Source organism: Cebus imitator, unplaced genomic scaffold (assembly GCF_001604975.1).
Source record: "Cebus imitator isolate Cc_AM_T3 unplaced genomic scaffold, Cebus_imitator-1.0 Scaffold124, whole genome shotgun sequence".
NCBI classification, from domain to species: domain Eukaryota; kingdom Metazoa; phylum Chordata; class Mammalia; order Primates; family Cebidae; genus Cebus; species Cebus imitator.
The window spans coordinates 3,710,919-3,727,409 of record NW_016107439.1 but is presented as its reverse complement, the minus strand read 5'-3'; the positions used below and the strand labels follow the sequence as shown (position 1 = coordinate 3,727,409).

The following is a 16,491-nucleotide window of genomic DNA, read 5'->3' as shown; positions in this document are numbered from 1 at the left end:
AGGACTTAGCACCGCGGTGGATTTTCCTTAGGGTTCTTTATGGAGCTTAAAGTGGAAGCTTAAGCTCCATTTGGGCCACATTTATCACATAGGCCATGATAAATGATGCATTTGTAGACATTTTGGTGCCTCGATGTCAGCAAAGATTGTACAATGGGTTTTGAACATGAATGCATTCTGGAGATGTATAGAAATCCTAGTTACTTATAAATTTTTGGTAAAGAAGGCTGATACCAGATTCTGGCTTTAGATAATAGGGAAGTCTTATCACGTCTGAACTCCTCAGATGAGGGGTTTTGCCTCCGGATGGTCGGATTAATGGCCACCAGGTGATCTTTGCTCTACTCAAGAAGCAAATCAAAGAGTTTTCCCGGCTGATTCTTGCTCATCAACAGGTGCTCCAGGAGCCGGTCTCCCAGCCCTGCCCCTCGCAGCCGCAGCCGATCTGCCAGCCCCTCCACCGCTGTCAAGGTCAGGAGCCCGTCCCCAAACCGCTCCAAGCTGTCCAGTGTGGCGCGCAAGGCTGCCCTCTTGTCCCGGTTCAGCGACTCCTATTCTCAGGCCCGTCTGGACGCGCAGTGCCTGCTGCGGCGCTGCATCGACAAGGCTGAGACCGTGCAGCGGATCATCTACATTGCTACAGTGGTATGTGACACCTGCAGGACTCCCAGCTCCTTGGGGCAGCCAGGAGACATGTTTGGGTAACATGAATGGAACAACTTACAAAGACTAGTGGATCCTGAGGTCACTGAAGTGGGGGAGATTCCAGCCTCCCCATCTGTCTCCTTCCTTCTCTTCTTTCTTCCTTCCTCCCTCACTCCCTTTCTTCTTCCTTTCCCCTTCCTTCCTCCTTTCCCCTACCTCCTTTCCTTCCTTCCTTCCTTCCTTCTCTCCCTCCTCCCTCCCTTCTCCCTCCCTCCTTTCTTTACTTCCTCTCTTCCCCTCTCCCTCTCACCTTCTCTCCCTCTCTCTTTCTATCCCTTCCTCCTTCTTTCCTTCATTTCTCCCTTCTTCCTCCATTGTTTCCTTCCTCTCTCTCTTCCTTCCCCTCTCTCTTCCTTCCCTTTCTTCCTCCCTTCCTCCCTTCCCTTCTCTTCCCTTCCCTTTCAATTATTTGGAGGGGGGGGGCATGATTCATTTTCACAGTCAATAACTATTTATATATATATATATATATATATGTGAATAGTTCTATAATATTTATTTATTTATTTAGTTATATTGACCAGGTGTTTAAGAAGTAGCCATAAATACCATAAACACAGGACTAACTCAAATGGGTTTATACAAAGTTGATTTGCACTGTACCTTTTGTCTAATATGGACATATACACACACAGTGAATATAGTATTGCCAATGGCTGTCATTTGGTTTCCTTCAGCTCTAAAAGAAAATCAGAAGGTTGTGACTGTGTTAACCCTTCTGTTTATTTAATTAAGAGTAGTTATTAAAACTGCTAACATATCAGCTATTTGAGTATGACAAATGTAAAAAGTGCACGTATGTATCCTTAATTTCCAAAACAAATATGTTTGTTTTATGGGTTGGTACCATACTAACATCCTGAGAGTTCATAATGAGAATTGTTGAATATTAAGAAACAAAACAAAACATTGGTATGAGAGCAGAATTATGAGAAATACGGAACTTTATCCTATATTTATTTAAATCAGGGGTTAGCAAACCATGACCTATGGACTGTATCTGGACCTGGCTCATATTTCATTTCTTTTCTTTTCTTTTTCTTTTTTTTTTTTTTTTTTTGAGGTGGAGTCTCACTCTGTTGCCCAGGCTGGAGTGCAGTGGTGCCATCTTGCCATCTTGACTCCTGGCAACCTCTGCCTCCTGGGTTCAAGCGATTCTCCTTCCTTAGCCTTCTGAGCAGCTGGGATTATAGATGTGCGCCACCACACCCAGATAATTTTTGTATTTTTAGTAGAGATAGAGTTTCACCATGTTGATCAAGCTGGTCTTGAACTCCTGATCTCGTGATTCACTTGCCTTGGCCTACCAAAGTGCTGGGATTACAGGCATGAGCCACCACATCCAGCCCCTGACTCACATTTCTAAGAGAAATACTACTGCCTGAGAGCTAAGAATGTAAGAATGTGTTTAGATTTTTAAAGAGTTGTTAACAACAACAACAACAAAAAAGACAGAAACTATATGTAGCCCAACATGCCTACAATATCTGCTGTGTGGCTCCTTATAGAAAAATGTTTGCTGTCCCCTGATTTAAATAATTAAGAACCGCTAACTGAGTTTGTTAAAGGTCTGTAAATGTGTGGCCACATCTTCCTCGCATAAGTGTGTTTTCTCAATGCTTGCCACACAGTAGGCATTTAATAAATATTTGTTGAATTAATATATGCCAGGAAACATGCCTGAGTCTTGATATGTGTTTGTAACATAAACACTACTGCTCATTTTCTCTTATTTATTGACCAGTAATGTGATATTGCTATGGGCTCATAGCAGAGGGTTTATTTCTTTCAATCTCTGTACTGTCCTGCTTCCTGCACTCAGAATTTCCAGAACAATGGTCAACTGTCTTGACATTAGTGAGCATGGATGATCATATATGTGTTTATGTACTTTTCAAAATTAGAGATGTATTTCCTTCCAGATTAAAAATGTTTTTGTGACTGACTGCATTTAGTTATCAGGAAACTGCTATGATGTTGAAGCTTGGATTCTTTCTAATTCCTTGCTTTGCATCTCTTCACCTACCTGTTTCCACCAAATAAATCTGCCGCATTTTTATGTGCAGGAGGCATTCCATGTAGCAAAAATGGCATTCAGACATTTCAAGATCCGTGTGAGAAAATCGTTGACACCGTCGTACGCAGGGTCGAATGACTTTGAGAATGCTGTTTCGGACTATGTCGTTTGTCATCTTGATCTATATGATTCCCAAAGCAGTGTCAATGTAAGTGTTGGGTCTTTTATTAGGACTAGTTTGCTGTTGCTGCTGCTGTTTATGTTGAGTGCTAATAACTCAGAAATCCATCCAGTAGTTAGTATTAATTCTATGTAATGAAAAAGAAGAGAAGAACAGCATCCAATTTACTTGGTAGCATCTGCCATTATTGACTGTTTCTTCCTTAAACATATTATGGGGAAGAAATTGTCTGAGTTTCTTTAGATAGGCTCTTCAGGAGACAGAGTATCATAGCTCTTAAAAGCAAAGATTTTGGGAAAAATAAGTATGGATTTGCTTCCTGACTCTGCCACTTACTAGCTGTGTGATCTTACACATTTAGTTAATCTCTCTGTGCTTTAGTTTTCTCATCTTTAAGCGAGAGTAACAATGTTTGTTACTCCATAGAGTCAGTGAGAGCATTAAATGAGAGAATGTAGGCAATTTGCTTAGCACAAGACTTGGCACATAGTTAATACTCAATAAAAGCAAACTATTATAGTGATTATTATGGTTTATAAACAACTCAGAATTCTGTGTTGGCACATCATACCCTTGCCCAGAATGGAAAAATAAGGAAACAATAAGTAAAAGCCACAGAAGGCCTGTTTCCTTATTTTTTTACGACCCCCTTGGCTTTTACTGTGTCATTTCTACTCTGTGTCCTCTTTCCTCCTTTCCTGTTAATGGGCGGCAACGTCTTTCTCCTTTTAGCACATGCACTGTTTTTCTGCTTTAACTTGTTTTGGCTCACATGCTCTTTCCCCACCTCCCATCAGTCCTAGTAGTCTTAGGATGTCACAGTGTTTTTGTCACAGCTGACAAAGTGATGCCATCTTTTGTTTTTCAGGATGTGATCCGAGCCATGAATGTCAATCCCAAGATTTCCTTCCCTCCTGTTGTTGACTTCTGCCTCCTCAGTGACTTCATCCAGGAGATATGTTGCATTGCCTTTGCAATGCAGGCCTTAGAACCACCCCTAGATATTGCATACGGGGCAGATGGAGAAGTTTTTAATGATTGCAAGTAAGAGACACAGGAGCAGAGACTGTGGGATTCATCATGAATTCATTGTCTTATCTCTGTTTCCTGAGAGCAATTTAGGGAAAAGAACTTAGGGTGGGGAAATCAGCAGACACTACCTGATTTCCAGGTCCTACCATATACTTCTCTGTACTCAAGGGCAGGACCGACTCCTGGAATCATCTTCCATTGAGAATGTTGGTCTTTGGGGGAGAACTAATGAGGACCTGGAGCCTGTCTAGAGCAGTTTTTTAAAAGGTGCTCTATAAATACAAATGTGCATTACTTTCTATTGGTTTTTATTGCATTACTTAGGCCAGGTTTCTCAAAGTATGATGTGTGGATCACCTGCATCAGAATTACTCAAGGTACTTGTTAAAAATACACATTCCTGGATTACATTTCATGGCATTTTATGCAGTAGATCTAAGATGGGACTCAGGAATTCTCAATTTAACAAGCACCCAGGTGTTCCTTATGCACACGCATGTTTGAAACTTAGTGCTCTTGACTCTTTTGTCTAGGACCAGCAGATTGCTACCAACTTTTACAGGGCGAATATTCCCCTTATACATTAAAAGACATTCAATTAATTTAAAACATTTTATTGTGACTTCTTGAGATCACAGGATATAGCTGGAGATTATCTGGAAAGAAGCCAAGCTAGTGGTTAAGAACATAGGTTCTGGCCTTAGCTGCTTAGGTTCAAATTTCAGCTCCACCACCTATTAGCTGTATAATGTTAGGCATGCCACTTAATTTTTCTGTTACTTAGTTTCTTCTCTAGCCAATGGCAGAAATTATAATGCCTACTTCCTAGGGCTGTAGAAGGTTAGTTGAGATAATTCAGACAAAGCACTTAGGATGCTGCCTGGCATGAAGCGGGTGCCCAGGAAGTATTCACTCTGGGTTCTTGCTTAAGTTTTAGAGTTATGCCCAGCATTCCTGCAAGCTTGTTGATGACAGAGGATGGATATTACCACTCAGAATCATTCGCTGTCTTTGAGTTATGCAAATCACAGCAATAATGAACTTTCCAGTTGCCTTACAGCATGCCATAGTTTCTTGCCATTGCCCGGTTTCTAGTTTCTCCAACATGCATCACCTCATGAAAGAGCTGATAATAGAACATTACACTGCAGTTGGATCTTTTTGATTCCCTTACAGAGCACATTATCTTCATTTGTCTCCCTTTATTCCTTTATCCTTTAGAGGATGGATAGTACCACTCAGAACCACTCACCATTTTAGTTTATGGAATCTGTACATATCAAAGACTTCCATAGGGCCTCTCGCTGACATGCCTTTAACCAGAGGGCATGTGCAGCTTCTAGGGCATTCTCTGGCCCGTGTGACTGGACATCTGTGTAGCTAATTCTAACAATTATTGGATTTGGTTCTACTTCTAGAACTTCACCTAACAAGGCTAACCCTTTTTTCACCCTGGCAGCCTTTTGTACATTTGAAAGCAATTACTCAAATCCTCCTCCTTCTGGCCTCGTGGCTTCAGGTTTTCTTCATATAAAGTAGGTTTGGGATTTCTTGACAAATAGATTCATTTTTTTGGTATCTGTGCACTGTGCTCTTCTGAGTACCCCTTTTAAAGAAAGTAAACTGACCAGCCTAGAGGGACTAACACCCTTTTTATTCTTATTCTCCATTAATTCAGCTAATTTGCAGTTTTCTCTTTCCTTCCTTCCTTTCTTCCTTCCTTCCTCCCTCCCTCCCTTCCTCCCTCCCTCCCTTCTGTCCCTCTTTCTCCCCCTCCCTCTCTCCTTCCCTCCCTCCCTCTCTCTCTCTGTCTTTGTCTTTCTCTTGTGACAGTGTTCATTCATTTTGAATACAGCTGAAACCTGCTATATTTCTACTTGTACTGTGACTAAACCATATATCTCCTCTATTTGTGCAAATACTTTTTAGACTCAATTATATAGGACCTTAAATGTATTCACATTTCATTTTATCTTATTAAACTCAGCTTATTGTTCCAGTCTGTTGAGCTGTTTTCAATGTCATCTTTTGTTTTTTGGCTAATCACCTGCCTCTTTGAGCATGTTTTCTATATCTCATATGAGTCATTCATAAACATGATAATTTATCACAGGATTGAGAGAGAGCCCTCAGCATCTTCTTAGTTTCCAATCCACCTACTTAAGTTAATCATCCTCCTATATTTCTTTTATTTGTCCACAAAGCACGAGAAATTCTTTGGGAAGCCCAGTGGAATTTCAGATATCTAGTCTACGTCTTCAGCATTTCCCTGAATTGCAACTCTGTAATCCTGAGAAGAGAAGGAATATAATTAGTTTGACATGACTTGGTCTTAATGTATCCAGGCTGGGTCCCAGTTATCGTTAGCTCCTATTCTAAGAGGCCACAACCATTCTTTAATAACAGAATTAGGATCTATATTTATCTAGATCTGAGTATAATACAAGATGAAAATTCACACTGATGTTTCCCCCTAGTTATGCTCCATAATTGCTTAACTTCTCTTTTTTGTTTTGTTTATTTAAAACAGATACCGCCGCAGCTACGACTCGGATTTCACTGCTCCCTTAGTTCTCTATCACGTGTGGCCTGCTCTCATGGAGAATGACTGTGTCATTATGAAGGGAGAAGCTGTCACCAAGAGAGGGGCTTTTGTACGGTGGCCTTGCATAGTGACAATTCATCCCAAGTGTTTGATTCACAAGTTCGAGAACATTTATAAACCCAGAGATTCTATAAAAGAAATTCATAAAGAGTTGATAAGATTTCATACAAAGGAGAGGATAGAGATGATCTCAAAAAGAACCGATTCTTTTCTTTGATTCTTCTATAATTCTGTGTAATTTCCTGGCAGTGATTTCTTTGCTTCTTGCTTTATTTAGAAGATGGAGCCAGGCATGGTGGCTCATGCCTATAATCTCAGCTCTTTGGGATGCCGAGGTGGGTGGATTACATGAGGTCAGGAGTTCAAGACCAGCCTGACCAACATGGAGAAACCCCATCTCAACCAAAATCAAACAAACAAAAAAACAAAAAAGAAGATGGAATCAGTCATATTTACCTCCTCCATCTTACAATTATTATGATATTTTAAAACCAAAGCCCTTTGAACTTATAGGAGGAGTTCTATAATTCTAAGCACTTAAAATTGGTTAACTTTCAGGAAATGATTTGCCAAATTTTTACTGACAGTTCTGTATTTTGGGAAACTGTGAATGTGCCATTTTTCTCTCCTTGGTATGATGTGTACGGATGGGAGGGATGGAGACACAGAGGGCAGCGGAGGTGGGAGAGAGGATCCTATCAGTTTGGGAAAGTTACTTCCTATATCCATATCCATTGGTTATACAATGTTTTCAATCTATAGAATGTTAAATACTTGAGCAGCCTTTAAAATGGAGTCTTATGTACCGTATGTGAGTATGTGGGAATGTACATGTTGTAGTGGGGATTGGGTGATGGAATTGGTAGTGTGTGGATATTCTGCATAGTTTATGTTATGTAGTTTTACTAGAAAGAGCTAAGCGAAGCCCCGTAGTCCAGGGTGATGCCAACAGCTGGCTGGTCTCTGTTCCTGTTCTTTTTGAACTGGAGAATAGGGGAAGTGCTTTATGGTACCTTTTATACATACGGTGGTGAAGGGGAATATTTTATTTTAAGAGAACTTAAGAAAAGGATATTTTTTAGCTTAAAAATCCCATTACGGTGAATACTATCTTAAAATATTTTGTTCCATAAATGTTGAGCCATTGGCTGGGCATGATGGCTCACACCTGCAATCCTAGCACTTTGTGAAACCATGGCAGGAGGATCGTTTGAGGATTTTGAGACGCACCTAGGCAACATAGTGAGACCTCATCTCTACAAAAAAATAAATTAGCTAGGCATGGTGGTGCATACCTGTAGTACCAGCTACTCGGGAGACTGAGGAGGGAGGATCACTTGAGCTGTACAGATAGAGGCTGTATGAGCCATGTTGTGCCACTGCACTCCAGTCTGGGTGACAGAGCGAGATCCTGTCCTTTTTCTTTTTTTTTTTCTGAGACGCAGTCTTGCTCTGTCACCTGGGGTAGAGTGCAGTGGTGTGATCTTGGCTCACTGCAACCTCCGGCTCATGGGTTCAAGTGATTCTCCTGCCTCAGCTTCCCAAGCAGCTGGTATTACAGGTGCCTGCCACCACACCAGACTAAGTTTTATATTTATATAAACTTAAATATAAGTTTATATAAATAATACATAAACTTATATTATATTTAATATATATCATTATATATTATATATAATATATATAAAATATATATTATATATAAACATATAATATTAATATATATAATTACATTATTAATATAATTATATATATTAATTATATTATATTAATATAATCAATATTATATTAATATTAATTAAATTACATTAATATTAATTATTTTAATTAATTAAAATATTAATTAATTAATTATTATAATAATCATAATTATTTTAATTATAATTAAATTAAATCATAATTTAATTTAATTTCATCATGTTGGCCAGGCTGGTCTCAAACTCCTTACCTCGTGATCTGCCCACCTTGGCCTCCCAAAGTGCTGAGATTACAGGCATAAGCCACCATACCCAGCCTGAGATCCTGTCTTTAAACAAAAGAAGGTTGAGCCCTTAGAAATAGAAATTGGGTTTTATAGATCTGACAGCTACACATGTTCTACAATAAAGCATACTTCTTGCTCCTATGGCAGTCACTCTCTGTTAAGATCTTCTCTGCAGTGCAGTTTGGGAGGGAGGGAGAAGAAATACCCACTATTCTTATGTTTTACATCAAATAGCAATTGCCTTTTGACTTCCTTCTTCTCTCCCATCAGCTATCACAAACATTTGTCCAAGCTTCAGCCCTAAAATGAAATAAGGAAGTTCTCCCTAAAAGAAAGAACTTGGTAAAGAAAGGGGTTGAATTAAGGAAAATTTTAAGGATTTTACCAGTAAAATCTCATTTTAGTGAATATAGATTTCTTCTTGCTTACTCATTTAGTTAGAAAGCAGATAGGCAGTAGTGGTGTTTCATTAATTCATCCAATGATATTTATTTATTCGATAGTTATTATATGACCCAAACACTGCATTTATGTGCTAGAAATTTAGCAATAAATAAAACGGATACAAATCTCTACCCACATGCAGCTTACATTCTCCAACACTTTCAAACTCCTATGTAATTTCTAATAGGTTACTCGTAAAAAAATTCTACTGGCACCAAACACCAGAATATCCCAAGGTTCATTGTAATGGGATTCTATTTAGAAAGTACCTTGAAGTTATTGCCAAATGTTGGGCAGCTATAGGAAGTAAAATGAGTATAATTGTGCGGATGATCAGTAATGGGCAAGTGTAATCACATCAGTAGAATCCTCATTCTATGGGATATGCATGTTGTCTTAAGCTATAGCAACTTTCACAAACTCCTGACTATGTCTCTCTCTCTTTCTCTCTCTTTCTTTTTTTAAGTGGAATTCGGTGCGACCTCTAACTCGATGTCGAAGCAGGAGTTTAAGTCCCGTTTGCCCCCGTAGCCATATTGGTTTAAGCACGGTAAATATCTATCTGATCATTTTTATACAAAATCCATCTATGGTTGACACTTTTTTCCTCAGCAGTACAAAAGAGGTGATTGTAAGTCTGCAGGTGGAAAGAGGACCTGTTGCAGTTATGCTGGCTCCAAACTGACTTTTGTACTACTGTGGGCTATAGAATTTATTATTCTAGAAAGAAGTAGAGGTAGTTTTATCTTTCTTTCTTAGTTCAAGGGGTAGTAGATTTTATGTATTTCATAGTTACATTTTTTATCTTTGGATGAAATGAGCCATTGGAGATCAGATAGTTGACTGAAGAGTGAATGGGATACCTTAGTCAACTGATCTGGGCACAGGTGCCTGGTTCCTCTAGACATTCGTGTATGAGTTTGGAGAAATTGCTCAAATGGTCTGGACTTCAATACCTTCTAAAGGGCATTGCAGGTGTTAATTTGTCCTCAACTTCAAATTAGAAAAAAGAATAGGCTTTTTGTGTATATTAGTTTTTGGAAAGATTGCTAATACTTCAGTTAAAGAAAAAAATAACAGCACATCTATTAAAACTATGAAGAAAACATCCCTAAAAACATTATTATGGGCTGGGCAGTGTGGCTCACACCTGTAATTCTAGTACTTTCAGAGGCTAAGATGGGAGGATGGCTTGACCCCAGGAGCTTCAGGGCAACATGGGTAACATCGTCTCTACAAAACAAAACAAAAATTCTCCCCAGAATTAGCTGGGCATAACAAAAAATCCCCACCCCCCAAAATTAGCCAGGCATGGTGGCGTGTGCCTATAATCACAGCTACTTTAGGAGGTTGAGCTGGGAAGATCACTTGAGCCCAGGGAGGTCAAGGCTGCAGTGGGCTGTGATTGCACCACTGCACTCTAGCCTGGGTGAAAGAGTGAGACCCTGTCTTAAACAAAATGAAACAAAACCCCCCAAATGATAAAAAAAAAAAAAACATTTATTATGATTCACCACTATTCATTAATTCCACAAATATTTAGTCAGTACCTTTTGACTAGACTAAGATGTGTGGACACCAAATAGGCTAACAATGTGCTGTTCCTCCAAATAATAATCATTTAAATAGTTGTTCAACCCTGTTTTAGAGAGAGTGGTGGAGAAGGAGAATCACATCTGGCAACCCTACACTTTTCTGAAATTGTCTCTAGCATGCAGCTATAGCCCCAAAGTTATAAAACCTCCTCAGCAAAACAAAAACAAAACCAAAAACCCCTGCAGTGGATGAGACCCAGCTTCCTTACTGACTTTGATGAGCATCTATTGTGACTCCTGCATGCTCCTTATCAAACATTCCTCCTGGATCTGAGGGATGCTAGATTTAGGAGGAACACAGAAATGACAAAAGCATGGTCTCTTCCCTGAATAGGTCTTAATTCAGGAAGATCACGAGATCATATCCTTTGCAGGAACATGGATGGAACTGGAGGTCATTATCCTTAGCAAACTAACACAGGAACAGAAAACCAAATACCATTCTTACTTATAAGTGGGAGCTAAATGATTCGAACAGATGGACACAAAGAGGGAACAATAGACACCGGGGCTCTCCAGACAGTGGATGGTGGGAAAAGGGAGAGGATTGAGAAAAATAATTAATGTACTAGGTTTAATACCTGGGAGATGAAAATCTGTCCAAAAATCCCCCATGACAAAGATTTACCTATATAACAAACCTGCACATGTACACCTTAACTTAAAAGTTGAAAAAATACATGAAAGAAAGATTATTATAATTTAAACAAATTAATGGAATGTGATAGAGTCTACAAATCAATACATTCATAATGTGATGCAACATGATAGTCAATAAAAGAAGCAGAAAGGGCTAGAGTCATCAGACGAGATAGAGATTCCTCCCAGATTTGGTCATGAGGGAGGTGTTCATGGGGAAGGTAGTATTTAATTTGGTGTTTTAGAATGCGTGGAATTTCAATGGGCTAGGAAATTGGGAAGGAACATTCAAGTGAAGAAAATGGCCTAAAAAAAAAAAATAATGGAGAAATGGAAAAGTCATGCATCTGACACAATCCTTTTGCTTTTGGAGATTTTCATGTAGCTTCATTATCTTTTTTCACGAATAAGTATTTATACTAGGTAAAAGCAAAGCGATAGTGCAGTTCGTGGATTGGTAAATAAAAAGGAAATTTTGGGAGCATGATGCTGGGAGAACCACAATTCCCCATTCTAAAAGGAAATGGCATGTCAGAAGAAAATACTGTTAGACACTTATTGTGCAACAGCCATGGCGAATGGTAACTCTGGACTCTCATCAAAAGGCTTATCCATGGGCCATGTCCTCTGTGAGAGTCCCCTATATCTTCTCTTTCTTTCTCATGTTGTGCTCAGAAAGAACACATTAATTTAAACATTAGATGAGAATACGATATATTCTCAAAGGTAAAACTGCAGCCAACTTTCTGTTTCCATCATCCTCTTGCCACAACAAAATGGGGCATATCTGCCAAATAATATACAAATATTTTTGGTTAGTCGGGTTACTTTTTGCTTATGTGTGGTTTTGATTCATGCAGAATGGATTCCATTTTTATCAGCATCTATCTACCTAGAGTGTTTGAAAGCTCAGAGCAATGATGTTAGCCAGTCACACCTGACCGGCTACGTCACAGACTTGGGGTTCCAGTGCAGTACCTTCTGCTTAGTGAAAGTAAAAATGAGATTTGAAAGATGATGATTTTCTGGCTGCCTGGTGACTTTTCTTAATAGAGCAGAGTTTCTGACTTATAATTTTTGTAAAGAGGCTTCCAGAGATTATATCACCATTTTACCTTTAATTTGTGAATTTTAATAAATATTTTTACTTTCTGGAAAGCACTGAATTCAGTATGGCTGCTCTTAGGCCACTGAACCCAGCTTTTAACTAATAATATAATTTAAATCAAATTGAGTGCCCACATACTTCAGAGGCCTAAAAACAATCACAATTAGCCTTAAGGGGGGAATATCATAGGGCTAAAGTGCCTCAGCAACTGTTTGGTTGGTTTTAGGAAAAAAAAGTATGTCAAAAGGATTCATCTTTTGAGCTTCATCTACTGTGTAATTCACGTTATTCTTTTATACTTTTCAGATGTCTCGAAGTCGGAGTCCTTCTCCAATAAGATGTGGATTGCCAAGTAAGTGGGATCAGTTCAGATGGATCGAGTTTTCTGCCTTTTAATACTCCTTCTAGTCCTTAGCACTGTGCAGCAAAATGAATGTTTTGCTTCCTAGGGAGCATCTTTTTCTTCCTCCTCACACCTTTAATGTCTGGGCCTCTGGCTGATGGTACCCTGGCAGGTCCCATGGGTCATGTAGGAGGAGCTTCCACACTTCCACCCAAGAGGCCTCATTGCCATAAACCTAGATTAACTACCTCTTTCATTTAGGCACCTCCAAAAGAAAATCAAAGAAAGTGACCATAATGATGAACTGTTTATTTTTCTCCCTAGGATTTTAAAACCACCAGACCTGCTCCTTTGCTCCCGGGCGTGGAAACAGCTGCCTCTCCGGTGCCTCCATCTGCCTGCTGTGTGTGCCTCAGACCTCACTTAAGATAATATCAAAAGGCAATTCTGTGTATCACTCCACACAGAGAGTTAAATGTTTTGGCTTAGCGCATTTGTAACTTTAGATACATTGCATTTTATTTTATAGATACAAATTCCATTAATTTCATAAAAACGATTGTATAGGTGTTTAGGATCATATTCATTTGAAACAAAGTCCGTTACAAAGGCTCAGGATTTCCATCTCAAAACACTAGGCTCTTTTATGGGAACTAGGTGAAGTAACTGGAAGCATTTACCATGCGGAGGCTAAAAGAAAAAATGAATCATTTTAGTTTGCAGATGGATCGTAAATATTGTAATTGTTGGTATCAGCTTTAGTTTGAAACCAATATTAGGTGTTTTAATTTTCCTTTAAGGTTTGGAAGACAGCCCTAATCTCAGGTTGGGGAACTTATGTTAGTAGCAGTGGCTTAAGGCTAAGTATAGAAGAGCATTTAAAAAATATTATTAGTTGGCTTGCTTTTGAGACATTAGTTGGCTGATTTTGAGAGTGCACTGTTTGGTTCATTTGAGTAATGAATGTCCAAGAGAGAATTTCTTTGTTCCATAAATGTAGAGCAGTGATTTGACTACAAGCCAGCTCTGAGAGAAATGTTAATTACCCCATGCGTATCTCCTGGGAATATTTCAAACTGTTTTAATGCATGTGTTATATATCAAAGTGTCTTGGGGTATGCTTTTCACCTGTTCTACCTAGTTATTTGCAAGTTCAGGCCTCCTGTTGAATTCCATCTGACCAAAACTACTTAAACTCAAGGCCTAAAACCAGGGGCTCCATTTACTGATTTTAAATTGAGTATATATCCCTTGACTTCTTCACTGTCAAATACTTTTGGAAGTTTACATTCAAGATAAAAATAGAATGTTGCTTTCTTGCAATAAGTAATATTATTTCCGCCTTTTTTTCACCTTCAAGCCAGCTTTAAACACAAGCCTTACAAACATCTGCTTTCTCCATATACCTTTGAGAGAGACACTGAATTGGCCTCAGCTGAGTTTTGTATAAGCTCAGTGCCAGAACCAGCGCCTGATGCTTTTCAGGTGAAAACAAAGCGAACAGCTTCTCTAAAGCATCTTATTCCTGTGCTGGAGGTTTGGGGGACCTCTCAGTGCCTGCCCCTTGAGTCTAATGGTCACCAACTCGTTTTGAAGTATGAGTTGAATTTTTTGCCCTCTTTGCATATTTACACAGTTATCACTTTGAAGCAATGCAGTGTGCTGGAAGGAGCACTATCTGCCTAGGTAACTGCTAGTGCTGACTTGGTCATCAGCTGGCCTTGAACAAGTTACTTCACTTCTCTGAGCCTCAGTTTAATTGTAGGGTGAGGAGGTTGGATAAAATTAGTGGCTGTCTTAACCCTACAGACTCAATGTTGCCTCTCATAACAAATATTTTATTCTGAATATGAAATGAAAATCAAAATATAATTATGTGCACATATAATTTTAAGCAATGAACATAGTACCCTAACTATAATATAAAGCAGAAAAAAGAAAGCAACTTTTAATAAAATAAAATTTATTTCAATAAAAATGCTTGGGTATAACAACCCTAGAAGATAAAATTAAGCCATTAGATGCCTAAACCTGTATGTAGAGCCACCAGCTATAAATGAAGATCAGTGTACTGGCAACAGAAAATCACAGTGTTGTCATTGGATGTGACTTTCTGAAATGGTGGGCAACTCTTGTTAAGGTTTTGAACAAAAAATATCTTATAGTCTTGCCCTGATTTACACAGCAGTCACATTTCTGGAAAATTCAAGTGTATATTAAAAACATGCAACAGTTACTGTGTGTTATATGTTAACAGGTCTTCACTAATATCTCACTAAGTAGTGAAAATGCCTATATATCAGAATTTTTTTTCAGGAGCCAAGCACATATGCTGATTTGGAAAAAGGCACAGTCAGCTTAGTTTATTTGCTTTCTACCCTGCCTGGGTATACTCTGATGTGGGAAAGCTAAATAGCCTCAAAAATTTTTGAGAATACACTGGGAAAGCTAAATAGTCTCAAAATTTTTGGAAAGAATCCACAAAGCCAAAGGAGACTGACCTATACTCATTTTACCTGGGGATGTACTTTACCCTTAGAGACTTTGAAAAATGAAAAGCCCTTATTTTGCAATCTGGGAAAATGTTAGTTTCTAGATTTTTGGCTAACATCTAACAATAAAATTTAAAAAGTGTTTTTGTAACTATCAGTTATTTGCAATAAAATGTTTTCCTTCCACAGTCCCAAGTTCCATGATCTTCTTTACCCATCTATATTAGTCCATTTTCACACTGCTATAAAGAACTACTTGACACTGGGTAATTTATAAGAAAAAAGATTTTTTTAATTGACTTCATAGTTCCGCATGGTTGGGGAGGCCTCAGGAAACTTACAATCATGGCAGAAGTTAAAGGAGAAGCAAGTGCCTTCTGCACAAGGCGGCAGGAGAGAGAGCGCAAGAGGGGATCTGCCGAGCACTTTTAAACCATCAGATCTTGTGAGAACTCACTCACTATCATGAGAACAGCATTGGGGAAACTGCCCCACAATCCAGTCACCTCCCAGCAGGTCCCTCCCTTGGCATATGGGGATTACAATTTGAGATGAGATTTGGATGAGGACAGAACCAAACCATATCAATCCCTGAGGCCCAAAGCAGGGCCACAAATTCATTCAGAAATGCTTACTGCACCCTGCTCTGAGGAAGACCCTGGGATTGCTGCAATTCCATGTTGTAGTTTTAATTGCTAGCTTTATTTTACTCACAGCTCGTTGTCATGTTCAAGACACTCTCTCTGAGTAGTGCATTACCATTTTTGTGCAGTTTTCACTTACATTATTTCACTTACTCCTCACAGCAATCTAGGTGTGTCCTCAACTTTATATGCAAAGAACCTGTCCATCCAATACACTATGTAGTCTTGTTCCAAGGCCTTTTATTTCAGAATAAGTGTCTATCCTGTTCTTTTTGTTTCTTCATGACATACAGTATCAGTTTTTCTGTTTGACTGTTTGTTCATGTATTCATTCGTATTCTTATTGAATACCTCCTTTGTGCTACCCATAATATACACTTGTAGGGACATAGTGGGGAACAAGGCTCTGGTTTTTATGGAGTTTGATGTCATGTCCAGTTGCATTCCTTGGCGATTTTTGTGTCATAGAGAGCAGATATAATGGAAGAAAGAGATAAAATAGAGTATGGCAAAATTAAAAGAGAAAATGTTACATATCAATTGAAGGATTTAAATATATGAATTTATGGGGCAAATACCTGTACATAAAAAATTTTGAAAGGTAATAGTAGAAAAATAATATGGTGAAGTACACAAGACAGTGTAACTCAATTATGTTAGCCACAGGTGAATTACTCAGTCCTTTAACAAAGATCTATTAAG

At 38.7% G+C, this 16,491-nt stretch overlaps 1 protein-coding gene across 5 annotated transcripts in view; it reads left to right on the top strand.

Moving 5' to 3' along the window:
- SPATA18 (spermatogenesis associated 18) overlaps positions 1-14,889 on the top strand; it is a 59,123-nt gene extending 44,234 nt beyond the window's left edge. For 2 of the 5 annotated variants that reach the window (XM_017540280.2, XM_017540277.2), the window contains exons 7-13: positions 396-645; positions 2,772-2,930; positions 3,772-3,947; positions 6,466-6,589; positions 9,435-9,518; positions 12,617-12,662; positions 12,978-14,889. In XM_017540280.2, coding sequence (XP_017395769.1) covers positions 396-645; positions 2,772-2,930; positions 3,772-3,947; positions 6,466-6,589; positions 9,435-9,518; positions 12,617-12,662; positions 12,978-12,985 — 847 coding nt within the window. In that variant the 3' untranslated portion in view covers positions 12,986-14,889. Of the gene's footprint in view, positions 1-395; positions 646-2,771; positions 2,931-3,771; positions 3,948-6,465; positions 6,640-9,434; positions 9,519-12,616; positions 12,663-12,977 lie in introns of all 5 variants that reach the window. The other 3 variants (XR_001828612.2, XM_017540279.2, XM_017540278.2) reach the window with 3 other exon arrangements.
- The last annotated feature ends 1,602 nt before the right edge of the window (positions 14,890-16,491 follow it).